Here is a 27,063-nt window from a genome sequence, read left to right on the forward strand (position 1 = left end):
TCTACCATGCAATTTGATAGTCTTTCTATTATCTTTTGTCGGCGTTTTTGATAGCCGTATCTATAACATAAGCTTTTTTCCATAGTAAAGTTTTGTGGATAGAAGGGGACATAACAGTTGGTGAATCATCGCTTCGTATACTATCCTTGTATGTTGGCCATTATAGAACGACCTATTTAGTTTTGCTCCCTGTGTGTTTGTTGGTTTCCGGTAGATGCACAACGGGAGGTGCCCATTAGATCATCTAATAACTATATCTAGAGATGTTCTCTTTTACTTCTTGGATGAATTTTGCCCTTGGCTATCTTGTATTAATTGTATTTAATCTTTAATTCAGTTTGGCTTGAGAGACAATCGTTAAGTATCAGCCATATTTCTGGAAGAACTCTTTTTTACCCATTTTCAAGATTTCGTGGGCGAAAAGTCTTATTAAAATCGGTTCTGTCCCTATTCGTCTGTTTTTTTTCGGTTCGGAGGTGGGAATCTTGGAAATAAATATCCCAATGTTATCAGCGTGTGAAATTTTTACCCAGAAAACTACATCACCCCACCTACCGCGATGCATTCTTGTCGTCTTCTCCACAGAACCACCGCTAAGTATTACGCTTCGGTTCTTACGACACACCGTCTTAGATGGAACAAAACGAAAAATTGTCTAAGATTGTAGTTTAACTCTTCACGTCTTCTCTGCGTCCAGATCTTGATGCTGAAAATCATTGCAACTCAATCTAGCAGTAGTTCAAGGCATTTGATTGCTGATTTTGAAGCTATGATATGCGATAAGTACCACCTCTGTTTTATCTTAAACGAGTGCAGAGTCTGCATTTTTCAATTATCCTTTATTGCAATGATTGCTTCGACTGAACACAACTCAACACCCACAGATTAACAATATGTGCTCCGCGCAACCCACAATCGCTATTAGTCTAGCAGCTGAAACGTTGACGAGATGTGGAACATCGGCGAATGCAATGTATCCCTCGGGTTCAATACTCAGGTCCTACCAAAGCCTTCTTCGTGTTAGATGGAGAAATAATCCCCATCGCTTCACTTTACAGCCAACTCCAAGTTCTTTCGAACTTCCTTATAGGCACATCTTCCACTTTCGATTTACTTCCCACGTCGATCGAAGATTATACAATTCATTGTTGTACCAACGGAGAAAGCGTAATGGCTTGCTATCGAGGAGTCGCGTCCCCCCTTATATGGAAGTTTCCACGTGTGTGCTTGGTAAAAATTTCCATAAACGCTTGCTGAGCCTTTTGTTCCCCAGACCAGCCTGATGTGCTTCTCATTCTTGGACGTGTAAGACCTCAACTGTTCGCTATTTCTTTCAGGTGGCAAAATCATTATCAATAGTCAGTATGGGTGTAGTGTACACCAGCGTTCCAGGACAAATCGCAAGGTAGTGAATAGGGAAATTTAGGTCCTCAGTCAAACCGGCCCCTCTTTTCTGATTATTGTTACCCAATATGAATTATATTATATATCCGAAAGTCAACGCTCTTTTGCATTCGTTATGGAGTTTTTCCGTGGGCCACGCATTAAAGGACTCATGGTTTTCATTTTTCGGGTCCTCATTCCTTCCCCTTGGTTACTTGTCGGGCCGATGGAATCTATATTATAATTGCCTGGACGAGTGCATCTCCTTATCAATTTGAAAAGCCAGGCGTATCCGTTGCTTTGATCCCTGTCAAATAGTGCATCTTTCGGAATTTATAAATTACTAGATTGTGGTCACATAGAGATTCTTTGCATCTCTTAATGCTTCACCACTTTTACTTTGCCCCTAGAAATGATGTGGCGTTATCTTCAATGTGAAGACTGCTGCACCCTTCTTTTCTGCCAACTGTACTTCCTTCTGGTGCTCTCCAAGACGTGCTTAAAAATTCTTTTTGGTTTGTCCGATGTATACTTTTCTATAATTTGTGCAGGAAATTTCGTCTATCCTGGACTTGGCCAGTTGATCGATTGGGTCCTTGGTTCATCAACGAAGGGCTTTGAGCTGGTTGTTCCTGCTTCTGAAAAAAATGTCCAAACCATGTTTCCCCAGGTTTCGTTTCAACGAAAGGAAAATTTCGTTAAAGTCGAAAACTACTCACCGTCTGTTGATGTTCAGGTTGGTGTATCCATTCAGTCTTTCACCTTGCCTTCGAAGAAAATAGGAAGGGTTATGTGGATTATGTGGTTGGAAGAAGCGACTTTATATTGATGAACGCATTTCGAAGTACTGGGATAAACTCCAGGTCTAATTTCTTTTGCTTTTTCTTCGACAACAGGTCCAAAAACTGACCTTCCTTTTCCATCACTGAATGCAGTCTATTGAGGAAGTCGAGCGTGTTTTCCCCTTCTTTTTCCTGACCGTCTACACACCTCTTCCAAAACCTTGGCATTAGACCGCCCGAAGGTCACTTCGTTTCCAGGTTTGCCATGAAGATTTCCCTGTTGAGCGTGGAGAGGGGTTTCCTATTGGGATTGCTTTTAACTACTTATAACATTCTTCTTGATGGTGATGTAGCTAATCCTTTCGCTCGAGACCTTTGGGAAAAAGCTTTGACGTCAAAAGACAAGTCGAAACAACTTGGAGAACTCACTTGAATTCAAGGTCGATCAAGTCTCAAACTGTTTTTTCATATTCTGAAAATTATTCACTAACTATCTTTCTACTTGATGCGTCTCCTACGCCCGAAAATGATTCCCTCATTTATGCCATTGCAATTGATTTTTTATATCTATTTCATGCATCGCAGTATTCCTGCCAAATAATTTTTTCTTTTTATTGCAGAAATCTTTGGCTTTGCTTTGTATGAACCGCTCCAGTAGAGATCTCCTTTTTGGTTCCGCCGGATAACGATGGTTTTTAAGATAGGGATGAACTTGCTTAGTTCGTTTGTATAAGACATACTGCCCAGTAGATCCTCATTCACACTCAAGTGCAACCGTTACGTTGTTTTCGATTGTTGGCGCCAGCGCTTTGGGTACTACTTTCCTCCCTACCGAGACTTTGGGTCGCCAATGTTCTTTGGATACTTTTTTGTTAGCTGGCTGCTCCTTTCTATTTTCCTGCACTTTTTGGTTTCTGTCAAATTTGCGAGTATTCGGTTAGATGTCACCTGTAGTGACTGCGATACCGTCGGAGGAGAAGCTACAACGCTTTTTTTCGATCATTTCTCTTCCTCTTGCCACTTACTGTAAAGAACCCGGATGGCTCTCACCATATCCTTGACTGTTTAGTATATCTTGTGTTTGTCTTTAAAAATAATTCGGATAGATTAACAATCCAAGCACTTTTATATCAAACAATAGCCCTTTTTTACTTTCTTAAATTTCAGAATATTAAGAAAGGTACTCCACGTCTCTTACTGTCCTAATCGATGAGACTTTCTTGAATGGATCCAGTTCTCGAGGAGCCTCCCGTTGCCCCCTCCGCGCGAAAGCAGTTGGGAGTACCACGGTTATGACGTGTATCGTTCATCCTCTTGTTCTGCGCTTCTGTTTCCAAAACTGCTGTTACCACCGGAAGATAGCATTTTACATGCAAAGAGCAAGTGTAATATTCATACGTAGGCTGCTGATATACATCGAAGCGCCAAACTGCAAGGGCCATTGTACAAATTTTGAAAGGGATTCTTTTACAGATCTATCCAGTAACAATGCCTTCACATCGTATGATATTGAGCGACTATCTTCGGAAACTGATCTTACCTTCCACAGCCATTCAATAACCTCCTGGGAGACTTTAAGTGTGTGCTTCCAATTATTAGATCAAGGACTGACAGAAAGTAGGGAAGGGGTGATTTCCCTAGAGATAGAGACCTTTATGAGATTAGATAATCACTTTTGGGTTTATTCCCTCTAAGCTCGTTTTTTCTCTACGCGGGTCTGAATATTTCGGAAAAGCATGTAAAGGGATGAAAGGGGTGAAGTTGTGGAGAACACTACCTTAAATCTATGTTGTGGAAAGGAAAGGAATTTGCTACTGACGCTTAATAGTAAGTACTGTGATAAGTGTTAACTGGATCGAAAAAAACCAACCTAATTCAACATCAATCTTTGAAAGGTCACCCAGGCCATTTTCAAAATAAACTTGACAAGAACCTTGTAATGATGTACGTATGTATCACGGATTACGCTGGTGGTTCTGTATAAAATAAAACCTTATCAAAATTGGTTTAATGTCGATCTGTCTTTCGCACAGATTTTGCTCAGAAACGGTTATACCAGTTCAGATCAAATTTGATGGGAAAGTGAGAACTCTGAGCGCACACGCATACAGTGAGTGACATTATTCTACATAGAATTTAATTCGGGGCTCCCTACATGCAAGAGGGGGGTGCACATTTTTTTTCGTCGAATATAGTCATGTAGGGTATGTAGTTTCTTTGCGACCGGTGCAGTCTTTCATTCGCTCTTCCTAGAAACAATCTAAAAACAGAAAGCATTTAATAATAATAATAATCGTTGACGCAACAATCCATATTGGATCAGTGTGTTAGAGCACTTCATTTAAGACTGTAACGGTACACTACAGTACACTGTAGGAGGCAATGTGGTCAGTATTGCGCTCGCCCGATATTATTACTCTGATTTCTCAGGTACTCATTCACAGCTGAGTCGACTGGTATTCGACATCCAGTCACGATAACAAATCTCTCTGCCACCAGCTAGATTTGAACCGCGACCTTCCGCTACGACAGCCCAGTGATCTAACCACTTAAGCCATCCGGAACGCATTTACTGATATTTAATATTCCCCCCTTTGCTTCCATTTTAACACCCCCTACCTTTCCTAATATACATACTTCTTTCAATTTCCTCCGACATTGGCGACATTAGGTTACCAGGAGCGTCGGACGTGACGAGAGCTTCAGAGTTCGGAGTGATACCGGAGCGAAGGAGTAAAGAAGATATTGAAGGAACGACGCAGTGTGGTCAATCGTAATTAGGCTCTGCAAACTTTCCGTGCGACCAACATTTTCCTGAAATGGAAATCTGTTGAGGAGGCCGATGAAATCATCCACATCTGGCGTTTACTGCATCACTCAGTTCCGAACACCTCAACTACGTTAACGCTTCAGCTTCCGACCGCCACTTTCTTCCATCCCATGGCGTAACGATAGATTGCTCCAAACATGTAAATCAATTCCCTCCCCCCTCCCCCCTATTGCCTGTAAAACCCTCCTAAAGTTCACCCTAGATATTAAGCACGGCCATACCAAGTTTAGTGGAAATCGAACTATTACTAACAAAGCTGTCACTTAAGTGCAAATTCTAAAATTCATGTCTGTCTGTCGGTCACACGCCGCGGAAACGGCTGGACCGATTGTCACCAAAATTGGCGAGAGCGTGTGATCTGTTGTTCCCTGTACATAAAACAAGTGGCGCTATTTTGTGTTAATTTAAGGAGGGCTCCCCATACATGTGAATAGAAGGTGACCAGGGTGCATATTTTTTTTCACAGAATGTGGTTACGTTGGGTATCAAATGAAAGGGCACAATTAATACTTTTCGAAACTGGTCCCATATTTGATATTGGGTGGAACATAGGGGGTGAGGGCTCAAAATATGACCATCAATCGAAAAATCTGAAAAAAAAACCACATTGGTGTATCTAAATGAAATCTAGACCTCAAAATACATCTCGTTCCGATATCTACATAAAGTTAATAATGGTAAATTAGAAATTTAGTCGGAAACCTCCCCTAAATTCAAACTTGAAAGAAATCCAACTATTATTAACAAATGTATAGAAGGAGAAACTTTCACATTTTGTGTGTAAATCCGCTAAAGTTCAGCCAAAGCTTTGCCAGATGTAGATTTTTGTTTGAGGATTGAGGACCCCTATGTCCACATCTACTTGATGTCAGACCGGACTAAATGCAGAACAACTTTACTCCCACCATTTTACTCCACGGACTGCTCGTTTTGACCATCCCACCCACATGTTCAAAAACTAGGGCAAATTTGGGTGCTAAGCTCAAAACGAGTGGCCCGTGAACCAAAACAGTGGGAGTAAGTTGTTTTTCATTTGGTCCGGTCCGACATCAAGTGAACCCTAAACCCTCCTCTAAACCCTTAGACAAAAAAAGTAGATTATTATACTAGAGAAATTATATACAAAAATGACAAAGCGTCTAACTTAACAGCAGTAGCGAATTTTCCAGAGTATTGTACCTCTTTGCAAAATGACAACAATGATAAATATCGATTCAAAATTACAATTTTCAAATGTATAACGCTCCTTCCTCCTGCATATTCATTTCTCCCCGTTTTCAGTAGGTAAATTATTTCTTAATAAATTCTTTTTAGTATAATTAATATGTATAATGTCTCATTAACTTAAAATACATACGTACAAACATTAGAAGTAAAATGATGAAAATTTTCTTGAGCGATCTGCTTTACATGCCGCTGGGACTCATATGCATTGCTAGTTGATGTAGTTATTGGAACAAATTTTATCGGTGCTCTCACAGAAAATCAAATAACTATTCATTTCACAAAATTTTCTCCGAAATCTTCTTTACTCGCTTATCAAACAAAAACTTGAATAGCTGTTGACCCCAAACACGTTTCTAGCCAGACAGGGGACCGGCTGGATCACAGTATCCTCATGCACAAAATTTAGTGATTTGCAACTTGGTTAAAACTATATGCAAACAACAACAAAAAAGGTTAATGATCATTTTCGAAATTCCAGCCATTTTCCATATTAACCCTGAAATATTTAAATGAATTTAGGGTTTCTTTTTGGGACCTAAAGGATATGAGGATTTTGTAAATAAAATTGTAAAACTGACAAGTAAAAATTCATTTTTGAACTATTACTTTAAAATGCGTGAGTCTGGCAGCGCGAAGAGGAGGATAGTGAAGGTGTTTAAAGTAGTTAAGTAAGCGAAAAGGAAATATGCTGCATACAAGAAAATGAATCTCCCATCCGCTCGTCACAGGACAAAGACAACCAAATGATGCGGATGCTGAGAAGCTACGGACAAGACATAGCCTACAAATTTTTACCTTTTAAATTTTTTTTAATCATTAACGAACGAAGAGGAAATCCATATGATGCCCACGCGGGAACATGATACGTTTCAATGTTTACACAAGCTTCCGAGCAAATTTGTCAAAAAATAAAATAATCAAGCCTGCAGAACTACGTCAATCCGGAACATTCTTGTAATCCACCTCAGGTTATAATCACAGTCCTTGAAATTACATAACAGAAAATCGCAAAAGAAAGTTATTCAAGAGACTTGATAGAGTTATGTAATTTAATCATTTGAATTCATGAAACTAATAAATTATGTATATCCTTAAAAAAAATTATAAATTATGCTGAATAAATTTCCGGCAACCGCATGGCATGCTCCCGGCAGATTATTCTTCGAAGTAAATTAAATTATTAGCTCACTACTTACGAAACCATAATAAGCATGAATGCCTTTTGGCAAGATGATGCTCTGGTTCACTGAAAGTGTTCCTCATTTAAACAGGCATTACTAGGTCGTCTTTTGGTTAATAATCAGATTAGAACTAGGAATTAGATTAAATCCGCAAGCGCATTACCATTGTTTATTAGAAAAACCATGGTCGGAGAAAGGGTCTGTATTGAACTTTTCTTCAATTTTCATCTTGATTGAACCGAAAAATCTTTTCCGTAGAAAAAAAATGCGTTCTCACTAGAATAAAACTTTCTCTTGCAAACAAAATAAGAAGAGATGATGCAGAAATATCAATTATGATTTTTCATCGGTAATCCACAACTGCATCTCTTATCATATCAAGTTTGGAAGAATTGTACGAGTATTTTGGTCCTAATTATAAAACTCTTGAAAATCCAATTTTTACTCACTTCATTGCATTGTTTGCGTGATAAATTATTCATTCTGTAATTCTAAATTTGCTTTTCGAAATTATTTAATCGTCGGAAACAATCCAAGATCACCCAAGATTGAGATTGATTCTTGATATATTGGACGATTCCGTCATGTAGACGGTCGTCAAAACATCATTAAATGCAAGTGAGTACGTTGAAGAGCCCTGAAAAGCCACTTCACCATTTCAAATGGGCGGCAATGAAACTGAGAAAGAGATCTCATACAATTCTAAATTACTCCAATTTGTACCTGATTTCTTCTCCCTTAAATGGGGTGTATCCATGGAAGAACCACTCTAAAAAAGTATGAGGACAAATACACACAAGGATAGCGATTTGGAGGGTAATTCGAATCTTGACTTTAAGCAAGAAACCGAGTTTGTTTATTGATAACAATTAAAAGTTTTTGGGGAGAATATTCAATTTCAACTTCGCGTGGACAAGGAAAAATGTTTACTGTAACAGATTTAGATAAAGCACGAAGCCTACACAGTGGTATCTGGTTTGAATATGGTTGATGGAAATGGTAGTCAGATATCCTATTTCGAGAGGTAATAAATTGTTTTGACATTCAGGATTACGAGCGGAAACCAAAATACATTTGATGGGCTTTTGTTTAAATAGTCAGTGGGTTTTTTTCAACTCTTATAGATATAAAATACAAATTCATCTTTTTATGTTTCTGGAGGAAGTCTAGGAGATTGAAGGTTGAATCATCCTTGAGCAAGTAAGGCTGTAGACAAGCTGGTAGCAATTTTCAAAATTACATTTACAATTGGATGGATAGTCTAACGTTATCCTGAAGAAAAGGAAAGTGGAAAAGTCTCCATGTATTAACGAAATCAACTGAAATTTATCTTTTCTAATTATTGATCGGGAAACTGAATCCAGCAGAGGATATAGACAACAAAAATAAATACTTGATAACTTACGTTAATTAGTTCGAATTTCCTGGGCTCTAATCTGGAATAAAGAACATTGATTAGGCGTTAGATAAGAGTCTAATCAGGATGTCGACTAGGTAACGCAATAATTAGCATTTCGATTGAAGAGAATTTTACTTTATTTGAGAAAAAAATTAAGAAATGAATTTACCTATATACAGATTCATCATAAACTAAGAGTATCCTTAATGGTTGCGAGAGGCTCCGTTTTCTGATAACGTGTACCGGCTCTATGTTAACACCATGTACGACCTGGAAGATAAAGAAGAATTGTATATTACGAGCTGAAAATAACTAACAGCATAATTAAGGATAAATAGATAAATTTATAACAATGTAACCTCAATGTTGATGTGAGTTAATTCGAAACCATAGAACAGAAAGGATTCAGAAAGAAAAGGTAAAAAATCAATCTAAGAGTATAAGGATACTGTTATATCATGAAGAACAATTTAATTGCAAATAATTGAAATGATTTATCGAAGAGAATCGGATTCACCTAAGGAAAAGATAACTGAATTCAGTGAACAAATGGCAAATATATGTCCTTTATTCAGTACTGTAAAAACGAAACTGGGCATGGGAGTGAAAATCATGCGGGGCTAGCAATGAGCCTTTATTTAAATAGTCTCTATTTCAACCTCCTGCATCGAGAAGATTACCCTCCTTTACTAAGATCTATTGTAAGGCCTGCTATGCAAGGAAAAACTTTGAAAGTGAAAATTGTAATATTCAGCCTTTAGTCAGTCCCCTGCATTTTTAAGAGAAGAAATCTGGAACAAGTCGTAAAACCAAAAATGTGGCGGCCGGTGAAGATTGTATAATTCAGGAAATTCTCTCATGAGTTTCCCGCAGCGATCGTTGGAAATTGTCGTCGAGCGGGCAAGAGCTTGCAGACCCTGTCCGGAGGTGGTTTCATCTTACTGACGAGGATTTTTTGCCCGCTCATCATTTTTTAGGAGGAAGCGGAATTTGTGAGGGATGACTCAAAGCAACAGCTTGGGAATCGTCCTTCTTTCACTGGAAAAAGTGCTAATAGGACCCCAAGCCCAAGAAGAAGAGCATACAGCGAGGGTTGCATGGCCAAAAAGAACTTGGTCCCTAATATGTGAACTCTAAATACTTTGGGTACCTTCAGTTTCACTCACAACTCTTCTCTTCTGGCCGACGATAATTGCGCTAATGACAAATTGGCGCCGGAGGTGTGGACCAATATCGAAACCAGATTGTCGCAGATGATCATCGAGTATCTCGTGGAAGCAAACGGAGAAAATAAGAATGCATCCTTGATTTGATTTCTACCAAGTGATCAGTGGGTTTCATGCCATAATACATAAGCAGCGATTCTCCAAGGACTTTCTCGGTTTGTGTGTCGCTAGGATTGGAGATGCCTGGGAGGGCATAAAGCCCAAAATTATCTCATACTCTCCTAGGAAACGGTGGCTTGCATCTGTTTGCCGAAGATCCGCATAGATAAGGACCAGCGTCTCCCTGTGTTTTCTCACCATCCCGTTGATTAAGGAGAAAGAACCCCAGATAAATAGCCAACCGTTCCTTCTCTACCTAAATGAAGAGTCCATGGAGGCATTGGAAAAGGCGAATTACAAAGTGTGTTCGGAATCATAACGGAGAAGTCTTGTGCTCTACATAACTGGACGACGATCTGGACTCAGTCGAAGCCGCCAAAGAGCTCTTGGAGAATATAAAGATCGACAATCCGACGGGAACTGACGATCACCTTACGTAAGCAAATTGTGCTGAGGGAAGCGCAGATAACTCTACAGCATTCGATCCGCCCCTCAGCTAATTTGCTGGTCCTCTCCGAAAGGAAGTCATCGACGAGACTCAAGGAGAAAATCTTGCATCGAAGGCGGGTAAACTATCAAGGGGCTACAAAGTAAATATTACAATTTATTTCACAGCACAGGGGACAATGATCCAGACAGATCTAGAGCATATACCCTCGCCTGTACATCTTTCTGTATTCGAATCTGAGTTCCAATGACCTAACCGTGGCCAAACTGGAGCAACCGCGCGCGGAGAACGGGTATAACCCCTCGGCTTACATGGCTCACGACCGATCGAAGAAGGTTTACCTGTTGATAGACTGCAATTTGGAAATCAACGAAAGAGGTAAATCTCTCCTTGAGTCTCTTTATAAATATAAACTTGTCGGTGTGTAACAAAGGCGGTACACCAACCTTCCATTTGCCTAGCTCGGCGAGCTATGACGGTTGAGACGAGGTCCTTGGTGTCACTCTACTAACCGACAATGGAATTGTCGGGGTAGAGAGCTGAAGAGAGTATGAACAGAAATCCTGCTTAGAACACCGTTGGCTAAAAATATCGACTAACAGTTTCATCCAGGACAGAGGCAACTCATCAGACGCTGCCTCTGCCCTGGACGAAACCGTTAGTCCTTATTTTTAAATGCTTGGGAGCCATTCCCTAAACGAGGGATCCGTGGACCAAAAAACGTGAGACTAAGTTACTCTCCGTTTGTTCCGGTCCAACATCAAGTGAATGTGGACTTAGGATCCCTCACTATCCTAAGAAATACCGTTCGCTACTTTTTAGTCTAAATATCAATGTAGTGGTCTCCTGCCCTCTCAAATACCCTAGGTGGTAGTTTAGTCAAGTTATCAACAACAAACTTTCCAGTGCTTGAAATGGTTGCATATATACAAAAGACGAACTAAAGTCAAAGGTCGGGGACTGGGAAAGGCAATCGGAACCTGTTAAATACATGAAAAGAAATTGTGACGTTGTGGAGAACTGTCCAACCTCAGGAAGCAAATCAGCGAGATTTTCAATATCTGCTACAGGCATAAATACTAGCAGCTATACAAGGGCTGCCTGAAAAGCTGCAAGCCGGCCATTAATATATAAAGGGAGCTTTTAACAACGTTAGCAGCAAGGCCATAAAGGAATCTTTAACCGGAATAGGAGAGGGGTGTCTTATACATTAGACAGAATCCATGTAAGGAACCAGGGTAATTCAACTTGCAAAGGGACCCTCCAGGATGACGTCATCCCTCCAATGCTCTGGTTCTTCTTTTTCTTTAGCCTTTGTCTCGTTCACAAGCGGGGTCGGCTCTGGTTAATAGCAGTTAAAGCGATATTCTCAGGATACTGGGCAACAGCAGAGATAGTTGCGTATGCCGACGACTTGGATGTTTTCATTTATTATAGGTGAAATTATGGAAGCGTGTTGGTAAAGGTATGGGTGTGGGCTGCAAGGCATCGCGTGCAAGTGCGTTAAGGATTACGGCTGTTTGCTTGGACGTTGTCCGCCAGACTTGGCATGCCCTATAATTTGGATTTTTGAAGTTGTAGAGAGTGAATTGCACCCCTCAGGCACTTTCCGAGCCAGGAGCGCGGGTAAACAATTCTTTAGGGACCTCAGGGAGACCTCTGGGTGCAGGGCGGGCAGCTGCTATCCTTCGTAAACACTAAGAGCTGACTCTGAAAATGTGAGCCGGCTGGATTTTTACCGTCCTTGGAGCCTCTTTATAAAGATTTTCACTTTTTATTCATTGTGTAAATGTATGTCTTCCAGACCTTGAGTCATTAGCAAAATGTTAAATGCCGTTTCTGCTTCGATCATTGTAGATTTAGTCTACAATGAGGCCATCTCCCAGCTTTTTCATCACTCTGGTACTTACATCGACCGATTTTAATTGCGTTTGACGGTAGCTTAACACCAACTAGCTTGATATAGTCTTGCCATTTATTTCTTTTAACACTGAATGGCCCTGGGAACAAATTTGAATGATACAATCTAGGCAGTTTTGCTGCCAATAGAATGGCGTATAGCATACATATGTCCGCTCGAAATATGAACGCGGGTTTTCCTAAGGTTTGAACTAATTCCATTCTAGAAGCTGACCTCCATCATTGACTAACACATCTATGTACTTCCGTAATCCCAAACTGATGGTATTACTTCTGGAAGCGCCTTTTCACGAATAACATGATTGAGCAGATGAGTTGCAGCCCTCCTTGAAAGTTGGTAGCATTAAGCTTCAATACTGAATATTCTTAGGAAACATACGGCTGATCCAGGGTTTTTAAACCCAAAGTCCACTTCACTATCATCATCAACGGGGCAACAACCGCTAGCCGGTCTAGGCCTTAATAAGGAACTCCAGACATCCCGGTTTTGCGCCGAGGTCCATCAATTCGATACCCCTAAAAGCTGTCAGGCGTCCTGACCTACGCCATCGCTCCATCTCAGGCAGGGTCTGACTCGTCTTCTTTTTCTACCATAGATATTGTCCTTGCAGACTTTCCGGGCTGGATCATCCTCATCCGTACGGACTAAGTGACCCGCCCACCCCGCAACCTACTGAGCCGGATTTTATCCACAACCGGACGGTCATGGTATCGTTCATAGATTTCGTCGTTATATAGGCTATGGAATCGTCCATCTTCATGTAGGGGACCAAAAATTCTTCGGAGGATTCTTCTCACGAAAGCGGCCAAGAGTACGCAATTTTTCCTGCTAAGAACCCAAATTTCCGAGGACTGGCAAGATCATTGTCTTGTACAGTAAGTGCTTTGACCCTATGGCGAGACGTTTCGAGCGGAACAGTCTTTGTAAGCTGAAAATCTGTTGGAATATGAACATCAGTTGCGCCATCTATTCATCGACTTTAAAGCTGCCTATGATACCATAGCCAGGGTAAAACTGTACACGGCCATGAGAGAATTCGGTATCCCGACGAAATTGATAACATCGAGCAGGCGGCGTGAGATCTTGGGCTGCACATCAATGAAGGCAAGACGAAGTATATGGTGGCAACGTCAGCACCAAAAACCAACCAACCAATAACATCAAACCGCACTGGTCAAGCGGGAAGAATAAAGATAGGAGACTACAACACTGAGACCGTTGATAATTTCTACTATCTAGCGTCGAAAATCATAACCGATAACAGCTACGATGATGAAATCCGCGCATAGTAGTTGGCAGTCAACAGAGCCTATCTCAACTTACAAAGTCCATTTCGCAAGCAGAAAATTGTGAAATGTTTGCGGATATGCGGCGGATATCTTTGGTCATAATTCCAAAATATATGGCTTTTCCTTTCAACTTATTTCTATGCGTCCTTTGATTATCATTTTCCACTGTTTTATTAGAAATACCATATTCTGAAATAATGTTCTGTATCTCGGTTCCTTTCCGATGACTTGCATCAGTTACTGAGTAAACAACTCCAGGCTCTCAATCTTCTCGGAATACAATATCTCCACAGTGTCTCCTGCTTATTATTAATAATTTTTTCTTATTTTATTTGCCCCTAAAATGTGCTACACTTTCTTTGACACCATACTTAACGCTGTGCAAATGCTAAGCCTTTAGTAGGAGGGGCAAGCACAAAGACGCACTTAGAATTCGAAATGGGAGCATGAGACAACGTTCAACCTGCTTGGCCTTCAACACCACAGAATCCTCTTTGATTTGTGTAAGCTTGTTAATGGTCGCATGATCAACTCTTGAAGTTATCAACACATAAAAAATGTTCATGCGCTCAAAATTGTTTTTAAAACAAATTCAAGAGATTTGAGACGATTTTGTTACTTCCACGAAAATTTTAAGCTTTATACCGTCTTGCCGAAAAGAAAGTCTACTCAAAAGTTGGAAAGTGGAAAATGTTTTTCATTTGAGGAGGCATATTTTTCATCATTTTGCAATAAAATAGAAATAAATGGAAATTAATTCTAATTCCTTCTGTCTTTATTGGATAAGTAAATATGTGGACAATTTTATCTCCTCGTTTACGTCAAGTTTTCATCGTAAAATTTCATACAAAATTGACCTCCATAAATTGAGATTGCTTGGGCCTGATGTTAAAAGATGTAATGATGAAAGGAATTTGATTTATTATTTAATAAGTATATTTCCCTTTTTAAAATTGAGCTAAGTAGCCACTTGAGCGAAGGTGCCATCTTCAAATCCTTATCTCTATACAGCATTGAACTATCAACTAGTATTCCTATTCTAAAAAACTTCCCTGGGAAATCATTCAAAACTATCTATGTAATCAGTAATTATTATTATCCTCGTACTTACTATGGGACCCCACACTTATTCCAACCTTTGAAGTGTGCTTTTATCACTGAAAGGCAAATTAAACTCCCAAAAGCTAGTGAACGCTAAAAAAGGAGCGGACAGTTTAGGAAAGTCACTGTCGTGGGTGGGAGGTTATTAAATAAAATTTGACATAATGGAAGAAGATTGAAATTAATTAAACACTGTCTTTGATGTTTTAGAAAAGACATAAAAAGTAAAAGGAAAGCATCACGATGAATACAACGTAATATGTAGATATGGGACGTTGACGCTGATCCAAAAAACTGGACCTACAGCGAAGTTAGGAGACGCAGTTTGTCGACCACCGCTCCCTTCCCACTAGTAACAACAGCCTTTCCTCCGTTCGTTATAAATCGCGCCAACGAAGGACATTTAAGAATACGTAAATCTCACAACATTGCTCCCAGCTATGCTCCATGCGAATGATGTGGTATTCCCTACGAAGAAAGCACTTTTTCGACTCCATCCTATATCTTTTTGTAGAGTTCCTTGCACTTTCCTTAACTGTCCACCACAGAAGATTGTAATTTTTTTGTTCGTCTGAGGTCTCGTAAATGACTACCTTTCAGATTACTTTTGAAACACAGGCCTATAAGACTAGAAGCCAAAGGGCTTTGCCGTGAGTCTTCATATAAAATGATAATCCTTTCCTATTGACTCTTAAGCCTTTGAGAGTTTCTAGCGTTTGGGATAGAGTCCGAAAGGGTAGTCAAAATAAGCGTATTGGAAAGGCAAACAATCGATCGAATTGGTACTCCATATCGTGGAATTATTGTCAAGAGAAACGTTTCAGTTACAGATGTTCGCACTGATCGACTAACCCTGCGGCTCTCGGCCCACGGGAGAACCTCTCTTATATGGTTAAAGAGTATTGGTAACCATCAGCAGCTGAAAATGATTCACCAATATCCAAATGGATGAACTAAAACTCATTCTTGATATTTCTTTCCGTGTTACACCTTTGGCAACTGACGTATGTGCAGGTTCAAAGAACGCCATCTATTCGCATGTTGGGCTGCATAAATTTCCACCGCACCATGTTCTGGATAAGAACGATTATGAAACATTCGCTTTACATTCGAGTGATCGTATTGTCGACGTCCACTTAACACATGTCTAACCAGAGGAGGAGAATCTTATCTTAACCGTGGAGAACAACAAGTTTGCTAAAAGGACATATGTAGATTCCTAGGTGGCCAGTTGAATGTGGATAACATGAACACTAAAAAGACGAGTACAGGGCAATAATTGAGAAGGCGACGTCCGCAAGAAAATACGTCTTAGGCGCATTCACGGACATCGAAAGAGTCTTCAATCATGTTTCATTCCTAGCATTTGTGAAGCGGCAAGACAGAGCCAGCTTTTGTCATCCGACCATCCACTGTCAAGTCTACTCTGAACGTTTTGTTGTCCCTTAAGAAGTGTGATATATGCACACTCATAGAGTTTTCAATGGGACACTGTTCCTGAAACTCAGGGACATTTCAGACAAAGATATGTTAATTTTCTTTCGGCAACTAGCGATTACCTTAAACCTTCTTGAACCCAGCTAATCCCGACGTATGAAACATCTGTCAAAAGAGTGAGTCACTGATTCGGTTGATTGTTTCTACACGCGCCGAACACCTGTTCGGTTTTTTGGTCCACTAAATGGGTGATTTATCCCCTTCTTGCAGTGCCCCAAGCAATTGTGCAGCGAGGCCGGTCAAATGGAACACATCACCGATAGTACCTCAGGACTCCCAAAAATCGATGAAGTTCGTTTGCGTGGCTGGTCGTTTGACTTCGACACGAGACCTACTGTTCAAAGACCTCGGTTAATAACTGAGATACATTTCACTGAGTTTACAAAATATCAGACCAGAAGTGTTCCTGACGTTGTGCGGGCAACGCAAGGCGGTCAGAATATCACCAATACAGCGCGCACAAAGATCAAGACATGTCAATGATTGGACTGGGTTTCTGCGTTTAAATGTCATAACACCAAACTGGAATAACACGAATCGTGTGATGATTGATGCTTTTGAAAGTCAACATCTGCGATGGGAGTTTGACGAAATGGAAGGGGAAGGCCGGTTTGGGAAGCGACGCGTCTGCCAGTGATGACACCCCAAGTGTGTGCTACAGGGTAACGTTCATTGGCTGTGATGGCATTGAAATCGTGATAATCGCCATATGGTCTCCATGTACCATCGTTTTTTAGGCACCAGTAATAGAGGACTCAAGGGCCCAAGAACTGTCGGCTATTTTTAGCTTTGCACGTGTCAAGCGTCGCAGGCGTCCTGCGGCAGAAAGACTAGTAGTTGCAATATTATGTCTAACGTTGTGGGTTTTGCGTATTTCAAATATGATGGTTTGGTAATTACCATGAATTCATTGAATAGATGACGAAATCTGCAATTTCAACGAGATTAAATCGGGGTTACTGGCTCGGTGTGCCAAGGTTGTCACTCAGTGCAGTGAGGTAAACTAATTGATTCTTTTCTATATATACCATACGGGTGTGGTACCCCACGAAGTCCATCGGCTTCGAAATGCCGGCATTGTAAAATTTCCAACTTTTCAAACCAGGATTAGCGTTAAGTATTTGATGGCCGCAAGCATTCATTGGCGTTCCATTCACGGCAAACGGGTTAAAATCAGATTCTCTTGATTTCTTCAGTTGGACCACCGAATACTATAGGCGTTGTTTACGGAAGCCATTATGGTAGCTTATGGTTTTGCCTGAAATACGATTTGTGATATGTCGTGGTTTGGACTCTATTTTGAATTTATATGGGTATCATGGTACGTAGTTTTTCAGCTTTTCGTACTCCCGCAATATTTCCATGTCCATCTCCAAGGTTGTGTTTCTAATATTGTTAGTAAGTGTTTTGTACCCATATGCCACAGGTGGCTGACTGCAGTCCAGTTAACTGAAGGCTGTGTACTCTGACTCTCACCAGCTTCATTATCACTGGATTTAAGAACGAGAATCGCAGCAGTGTTATTAGGGCAAAGTTGAGCCTAATCTTCAGGATAACCCGTAATTCAGAGGCAGGATAGTTCTTAAGTCTTTGTTTCAGCTGCGGCTCCCTTAGGTATGGGGACTAATCTAGTCTTATTAGGGTTTATCGCAGTATTTTCTTGCCACTAATCACAGAGCCCATTCTCCCTTGTATGGGTATGCTGATGTCACCAGCTCTGCCTTCATTTAGCAAAACTACAAGGTGCCGCAACAAAGGTGATAGAACCCGTGTCTCTTCCTCTTTCACTTCGGAGTATGATGGCACATGAAATCTCACAACGCAGATATGCTTGAGCCAATCTACCTTGCAGTAAGGAGCGTAGAAGTTTACATATAATTCTTTTTATATTGGACTTCCAGGCAACTGATACCTTTGATTTAAAAAATGTATTATCAAAAACGGCAGATATGCTCATCAGCACTACAATATCTATCTCAGTCTTGGATACTAGCTAACAAAGTGCGGTCTCACAAGGTTTTCGCGATCGGTTCGCTAGTGTGCTGGTCCCAAGCCCAGGTAAAGGAGGAGGGTTTCAGGGAACGTGCTTTGTATTATCCTCAGTAAAACAAAAATAGGAGTTATTCTACTATGCTAAATTCTACCTGATCTCTCTTGATAACAGGTCCCGTGGCAGGCCGACCAAGAAAATGCATATAATGTCGTTACAAACAAGATGATCGGATTGAGTCACAAGCCTCGGAAAATGCTAGAGCGTCCACCTCAGTCGACGCGGCAGGTCGGGCCCCCGGGCCTGTCGAGAAATTGACACGGGCTGTTGACGCATGGACGGCGTCAGGACGTAAGCAAATTAGTATGAACAAAACAAATACGTATCTGCATGCTAAATGTTGGTATCCTAACTGGAACGACCGAGGAACTCGCAAGGGTCCTTCGGACAAGACGCATTGATCTCTACGCTCTGCAAGAAACGATGGTCTGGTGCCAAAAACTGCGATATTGAACGCGAACGTGGTAAAAATGGCTATAAACTTTCTATTTTTGTAGCGACACACTCAATATGGTGTTGGCAGTGCCATCTCAGAGTGTTTCCGTGATGCCATTAAAAAAGTCGAACGATTTGATGATCGGCTGATGAAGCTCACCATTATATTAGCTGATCGCACTTTTCATTTATTCACCGCGTACGCACCACAGACATGTCCACCTGATACCGAGGAAGATGTCTCCTGGCAACTTCTCGATGAAAAGACCTGTCACGTGTTTGCTGACGACTATATCATCATTGCCGGCGACCTTAATGGTCATGTACGGTTCGGAGCGCACAATGAGGGTAGCGAGCGTATAATTGATTATGCGGACACACACGATCTTGTACTTATGAATACTTGGTTCATTAAACAATTGTCTCACCTTCCTGCATTTTATAGTGGGAACAGTAAAACGCAAATCGACTATATTCTCATAAGACGCCAACATTTTTCCACCGTCACTGATTGCAAAGTCGTTCCCTATGAGACCATCACACCTCAACATCGGCCGTTGATTGCCGTCCTGCGAATTAAGCCACCGATAAAATAGGTTGAAGAACGCATTGAGCCGCCACGCATTAAATGGTGCCAATTTCGTGAGAAAAAAGAAGAAATAATCTCACTTACGCAATTACCAACCACTACAAATGTGAAAGAATTGTGGAACGAAATGAAAGACACCACCAACAAAAAACGGCCTCTGCAGCCCCCGGGGTCAAGAAGCCGGGTAAGCGGTATATCAACCGAAATACTTGGCACTGGAATGACGATATTGAAATGAAGGTCTGTGAAAAGAAACCCCTCTACCACAACGCCTCGACGAAAAAAAAGCTGGCCAATGGGCAAATTTATAAGAATGCCAACCGGGAAGCAAAGAAAGCAGTCGCTGTCATCCGAGCGGACCATTACAAAAATCTTTACGATAAACTGAACACTCGGGACAGCAAGAGAGATATGTATCGACTTTCGAAAAGCCGTAACGAACGAACACAGGATATCGAACACTTCTGTTGTGTTAATAACAAGAACAAGAATTTTGCTTACCAACCGTCGAGCCGAAACGCATAGATGACGAGAATACTTTGAGCAGATTTCAACTGAAGAATTTGCTCATCCTCCACTTCCACAATCATTGCCGACATTTGGATCAGTTCCACCCGTCAGCGCTACTGAGTGCTCAGAGGTGACGTTGGGGAAGACGGGGCGGCAACCGTGTCGGCCAAACCAAAACCAAGTGGCCGAGGAGAATCTCAATAGTGGTGGCACCGGGAGACGCTGTACTCGCTTTGGCTTGCCGGCCGCGATTCAGTAGGCGAATGCTCCAAAGGCCTAATCAGGGCTATCAGACCCGAGTACCAGTGGTATTTACTATACTTTAAGTACATATTTGCTTTGTGCACCGGGTAAAGTGCAAATGCGTGAAGATGGGTTAGATCAATTTGGATGGACAATGTTTGTTTGATGAATGAAAATCTTTGCATACGGAGTTCCTCACATAAGATGAACACAAAATCTTTTACCCGAAGCGTGCAACTTCCGATATCCCGACTTGTTGTTTTGTTATGTTTTTCTATTATTTTTCTTTTTTGAATGCAAATAGCGAATCTCGTGATTATTTTATTGAATTTCTTTAGTAGCAAAATTTTTAATTTTGATCATTTTGGTATCCCAACGAAATTGATAAGACTGACTAGGCTGACCCTGACCAATGTTCGAGGCCAGATAAAAGCGGCAGGATCACCTTCAAGACCATTCGACATCAACAACGGTTTACGACAAGGGGATGCCCTATCATACGTCCTCTTTAACCTGGCCCTCGAGAAAGTGATCCCAACCGATAACAGCTACGATGATGAAATCCGCGCACGGTTGTTGGCAGCCAACAGAGTCTGTTTCAGTTCACAAAAACTGTTCCGCTCGAAACGTCTCACCATAGGGTCAAAGCTCTTACTGTACAAGACAATGATCTTGCCTCAGTCCTCATGTATTCCTCGGAGACTTGGGTTCTTAGCAAGAAGAATTGCGAACTCTTGACTGCGTTCGAGAGAAGAATCCTCCGAAGAATTTTTGGCCCCCAACACGAGGATGGACGATTCCGTAGTCTACATAACGACGAAATCTATGAGCGATACCATGACCGTCAGTTTGTGGATAAAATTCGGCTCAATAAGTTACTGTGGACGAGTCACTTTATCCATATGGATGAGGATGATCCAGCCCGGAAAGTCTAGAAGGTCAATATCTATGGTAGAAAAAGAAGACGAGGCAGACCCTGCCTGAGATTGAGCGACGGCGTAAGTTAGGACACCAGAGAGCTTTTAGGGATATCGAATTGGTGGACCTCGGCGCACAACCGGGATGTATGGAGTTCCTTATTAAGGCAGGCCTATACCGGTAGTTACGCCGGTGATGATGATGATGATCATTTCAACCTTTCAGAATCGAAACGACTAGTTATGGATTAGCGATTAAGCAATGTCTCTTGTTTGCCCATCGCGACGACAGCAATCGAACTGTTTGCTTTCCTTCACTTCTCGTTTTATTCAGTCAACGGGGAACCTTTATATTCGTACGACAGGCACATGGTAATTCGCCTTCCTTAAGTGTCTCTGCATAGGTTTTATTGGTATCCAGCTCCATTGGCATATAAAAGAGAAAATTGTAATCTCCTGCAATCACATTCAAGAAGACCTACATTGTCACACAATTTTCATAGCGCAGTTTTCGACCCCTATTCCGCATCAACTAGTGGATATTATAAACGCGTAAGATATTAAATTCACCGGGAAAGTGCTTCTAAGTCTCATTTTTCAAATAGAAGCACACTTTACAGAAATTTTGATCTAGTGGTCATAGCATCATCGTATAAAGTAGCTTATCGTATTGGCTGTCCTGCAGGTCCTTTCGTACATTAGATTGGTCCTCATGGAAATTCACATTACATGGAAGACTCCGGGAACAATTGTCGAACGTCGATCTTTGGGACTTATTTCTGGGCATCCAGTGGACTACTTTCTACTTGTCGCTAGCATCACTCCTGACCTGGCTAGCATATTTCCATTAACATGAAAACCTGGAACTGATTCCGCCTTAATGGAAAACGAGTTGGTAGGAACGAAGAAAGGAATGTACCAATGTGGCAATGGGAATTTCATCTAACTTCTCATCACCCTACTTATTGCATCTCCCATTTCTGCAAGAAGGCAAACGCCGTCAAAGCAGATTCAAGTCCCACGCTAGTTATGCTAAGATGAGGAATTCGTCATTGCTATACCATCAACTGGCCTTTCAATCGGCCATAGTACACAAAGCGCCGCGTGGGAATTGGCAAATAACTGAGAAAATCTGACAAGAGCCTATTCTGCCTAAAATGATTTGTTTTGTGGTGAAATATGTAACGACATTAACATTGTGTGACTGTAAATTCAAAGCAAAATGTGGGTTGACATTTTATTCTTTTTCAAAGCCTATTTTCCCAGTTTAATGCGTATCGAAGTTCTAAAGTCATTTGACAGTTAAAAATAGACCATTTGGACATTTGATGGTTGTTTAGTTACTCTGGACTATTTTTAGAAGCTTTTAATAACCGCAGACAGAACTGTCTGCTTTGGGGCGTAATACGTGAATGGAAGGGAAAAGGTTCTATGGGGAAAAGACATTCCCGCATTAAAGCCTTCTGGAAATACAAAGAAAGTTTGAATCATCCTAGAAGGATTAGAGAGAAATCTACACGTGGGGTCGAAGGAATTTCAACCGTCCCGTCAAATTAACTTTACAAATAAAATGTTGCTTTCCAGAAAACTTTTAAATTGGACCGCATAGAATATATAGCGTTGCTCACTTCGGGAAGACAGGATGATGAGAATTCATGAGATTGTTCAACTGTAAAAAATATTCAAGATTTACATTGTAAATAAAAATTCTTTCTCGTTATAAAAAAACCCATAAATATGAACCCCCAATGCAGAAATGATGGTTGCTGTTGCTCCGAACTTGAGCGGGAAATTGAACTAAGAAAAGACTTTATTAGTTCAAGGCTTAACGATAGGAGCCAACACCAAACTTTTAAAGAGATTTCAACGCTCATCATCATGCATAAAAAAGCATCTAAACAACTATGTTAGAAAAACTTTTTTAACCTAGAGCAAATCTCTTTCCTAACTGTTTCTCCTTGCTCCGAAGCTGAATTTTGTGAACAATCCTTTGAACTCCGCTCTACTTTCTTTCATTATATAGCGCTTTCCCTTCGCTATTTGCAGTACAGGGTTCGTAAATCAGGCCTATTCAAACAGTTTTCTGTCCCCGACCTCCCAGACTTTTGACATTCTAAAGACATCAGAGACTATAATAGAAAGCATATAAACTCATTGAAGAAGACCTTTCTGATGTATCCTCTTTTTAAGCCTAAGAAACTCTAACAGTTGTATATGCAGTGCGATGCGGCCTTCCTCTTTTCCTCACATTAGCTACGAAAGGCCGAACTCATCACTTGAATTTACTCCAAGTGATAGTTTAAGTAACCCCTCTAGCGACTTTAGATACTTTCAAAAAGACTTTCGACAGTCGACAGGAATTTAGATTTCACCATTCAGCCATTCATGTGACTGAAAACTAGAAGTTTATTGTAAAAAGAATGCGATAGCGACTTCTATGAGAGGAAAAACTGGGAAAAGCGTCCAAAATTTTGGGAAAGTTAGGGCAATACGATTCTGCACGCATGTCTGTTGATGCGGCAAAGGTGGAGGCATTTGGCAGAGAGGGTAGATTATGTTAGTTTAAGAGTTTCTGGGAAGCAGCTACTTAAAGCACTTAGGCTTTTTGTTACCGCTAATAAACTAATTCCTAAAGCTGCCTATTCAACGGGCTGCCTGCGACGCTCCTAGAAAGTCTGAGAACGCATTCCAGATGTAGAGAATGAGTATACTAAAAACTGGTCAAAGGGTAGTATAGGTCTCAGGGCGAAACGTGGATTGGTTCCCACGATGGAGCATAAAACCTGGGAAATGCCTGCTAAACCAACACCAACAGCTCTACTACCAAAAACTATCTCCACCTCCACGTGGTGACCGCTGGGAGCTCTTTCGTAACGAAAAGCTGCAGACGGACAAGGATGAAGGCGAGTCTCCCGCGCCTAAAAACAGGACAAATTGTACCAACTGGTCCTCCAGGTTGGGGGTTGAATAGGGCTGACAACCCTACACGGAAAACCGATGTTAGGGAGCCACGAAAGGAGCCTCGGACAGGATGGACTTTACAACGACGAACCCCGCAACGACAATGGATTAACGATTTGCGCATTTTCTCATGGAACGTGCGCTCCCTGAACAGAGATAAAGCTGATGAGCAGCTAGCCGATACCCTGTCCCAATATAGGGCTGATATATCAGCGTTACAAGAGATGCGATGGACAGGGACCGGTTTCCTGGAGAAGTGCCGCTACCCCATATATTATAGCGGTCATCCAGTAAACCATGTGGAGTAGGTTTCTTAGTCAGTCAAAACATGAAACCTGCTGTTATCGGCTTTGAAAACATAAGCGAACGGCTATGCACTCTGCGCTTGCGATGCAAGTTTAGAAATACTCGTATAAGCCTCATAAACGTTCACGCCCCTACAGGGGAGACTGCAGAGTCGGAGAAGGATACCTTCTACGAGGCAGCAGAACGAACCCTCGAAGCCTATCCCAGATATGATATCAAAATCATACTTGGGGATTTTAACAGCCAAGTACGGAAGGAGCCCGTATTCAGGCGATACGTTGGCTCCCATAGCTTACACGAAAAAACAAATGATAACGGACTGGAAATTATTCAATTAGCAAGGTCACACGAAATGGTTATTGGAAGTACCTGGTTTGCGCGGAAAGCGGTCCACAAACACACGTGGGCCTCTCCAGACGGGACCACTTTCAACCAAATTGACCACGTGTTGATCGAACGCCGCCACCTCTCAGCCTTGATGAATGTCAGAACATATAGGGGGCCAATATAGACTCGGATCACTATCTCGTTGGCATGGTGCTCCGAGCTCAAATAACAATACCACCTAGAATCCCCTCTAACAATCAGGTGAGAGAAACACTGAAGCCATCCACAACATAACCCTCCGCGACACCTATAAGAGGGAAATGGATGCCACAATAACCGCAGTCAACAGAGGACCTGGAGATGAACCATCAACAAATGATCTTCACAATCACCTGAAGAACGTTATCATGGATACGGCCGCAAACATACTTGGCCCCAGCCGCAAAAGGAGTCGGAACGGCTGGTTTGACGATGAATGCAAGCTAGCAACGGAACGGAAGAATGCCGTATACCGAGTAATGTTGCATTCTCAAAGAACGCGGGCACGCGCAGACACTTATCACGAACTCCGTCGAGCGGAGAAGCGACTTCACAGACGAAAAAAGGAAGCCTGGGAGAACCAACAAGTCTGTAAACTAGAAAAGTACAAGGAGCAACCGCACCAGGCGAGGAAGGTTTAACAACAAGTCAGCAGGATGAAGCCTTATACACCTCGATGCTCATCCTGCCGAGACAAAGAGGGAAATCTGATTTCCGAGAGAATGGGCATATTGGAGCGATGGGTTGAGTACTTGGATGAGCTACTGAACAACCAGAACATGGGCGAGTTAGAGGTCCCGCCAACTGAAGACGACGGACAAATACTGCCACCACCAAGTTTAGGAGAAACAGTCCGTGCAATTCATCGGCTTAAAAATCATAAGTCGCCAGGAGCCAATGGGATTACAGCCGAATTGGTTAAATATGGAGGCGACCAGTTACACCAAGTGGTTCATCAACTTGTGCTCAAGATATGGGACAGCGAATCAATACCTGACGATTGCCAACGAGGCATTATCTGTCTCATACATAAAAAGGGAGATATCACACAGTGTAGCAATTATAGAGGTATCACGTTGCTGAGTACCATCTATAAGGTATTCTCCGCTATCTTGCTAGGCCGGATAGCCCCATAAGCCCAGAACATCATTGGCCCATACCAGAGAGGCTTTACTCCAGGCAAATCAGCAACAGATCAGATTTTCTCTCTGCGGCAAGCGATGGAAAAACTGTTGGAATATGGACAACAGTTACCATCCAGCACCATCTATTCATCGACTTTAATCCCGACGAAATTAATAAGACTGACTAGGCTGACCCTGACCAATGTGCGAGGCCAAATAAAAACAACAGGATCACTCTCAAGACCATTTGACATCAACAACGGTTTACGACAAGGGGATGCCCTATCATGCGTCCTCTTTAACCTGGCCCTCGAGAAAGTGATCCGTGATGCTGAGGTAAATGCAAGAGGTACGATCCTCTTTAAGTCAACCCAACTACTGACCTATGCTGACGATATCGACATTATGGGAAGAACCACCCGAGACGTACAAATTCCCGTCATCCAGATCGAGCAGGCGGCGCGAGATATTGGGCTGCACATCAATGAAGGTAAGACAAAATATATGGTGGCAACGTCAGCACCGAAGACCAACCAACAACATCAAACCGCACTGATCAAACAGGAAGAATAAGGAGAGGAGAATACAACTTGGAGACCGTTAACAGTTTCTCCTATCTAAGATCGAAAATCACAACCGATAACAGTACGATGATGAAATCCGCGCACGGTTGTTGTCAGCCAACAGAACCTATTTCAGCTTACAAAAACTGTTCCGCTCGAAACGTCTCACCATAGGGTCAAAGCTCTTACTGTACAAGACAATGATTTTGCCGGTCCTCATATATTCCTCGGAGACTTGGGTTCTTAGCAAGAAGAATTGCGAACTCTTGGCCGCGTTCGAGAGAAGAATGCTCCGAAGAATTTTTGGCTCTCTACTTGAGAATGGACGACTCCGTAGCCTACATAAGGACGAAATTTATAAACGATCCCACGACTGTCCGGTTGTGGATAAAATCTGGCTCAATAGGTTACAGTGGGCGGGTCACTTAATCCGTATGGATGAGAATGATCCCACCCGGAAAGTCTATAAGGGCAATATCTATGGTAGAAAAAGAAAATGAGGCAGACCCTGCCTAAGATGGAACGCTGGCGTAGACCAGGACGCCAGACAGCTTTTAGGGATATCGAATTGGTGGACCTCGGCGCAAAACCGGGATGTGTGGAGTTCCTTATTAAG

At 41.7% G+C, this 27,063-nt stretch overlaps 1 protein-coding gene across 2 annotated transcripts in view; it reads right to left on the reverse strand.

Annotated features, from left to right (window-relative positions):
• Positions 1 to 27,063, reverse strand: part of LOC119656924 (leishmanolysin-like peptidase) — a 314,894-nt gene that overhangs the window by 62,836 nt on the left and 224,995 nt on the right. For both annotated transcript variants that reach the window (XM_038063616.1, XM_038063617.1), the window contains exons 2-3: positions 8,972 to 9,072; positions 8,809 to 8,839 (exon numbers count right to left, since the gene is read on the reverse strand). In XM_038063616.1, the coding sequence (XP_037919544.1) occupies positions 8,809 to 8,839; positions 8,972 to 9,072 (132 nt within the window). The remainder of the gene's footprint in view (positions 1 to 8,808; positions 8,840 to 8,971; positions 9,073 to 27,063) is intronic.

The sequence above is a fragment of the Hermetia illucens genome, chromosome 5 (assembly GCF_905115235.1).
Source record: "Hermetia illucens chromosome 5, iHerIll2.2.curated.20191125, whole genome shotgun sequence".
NCBI classification, from domain to species: Eukaryota; Metazoa; Arthropoda; class Insecta; order Diptera; family Stratiomyidae; genus Hermetia; species Hermetia illucens.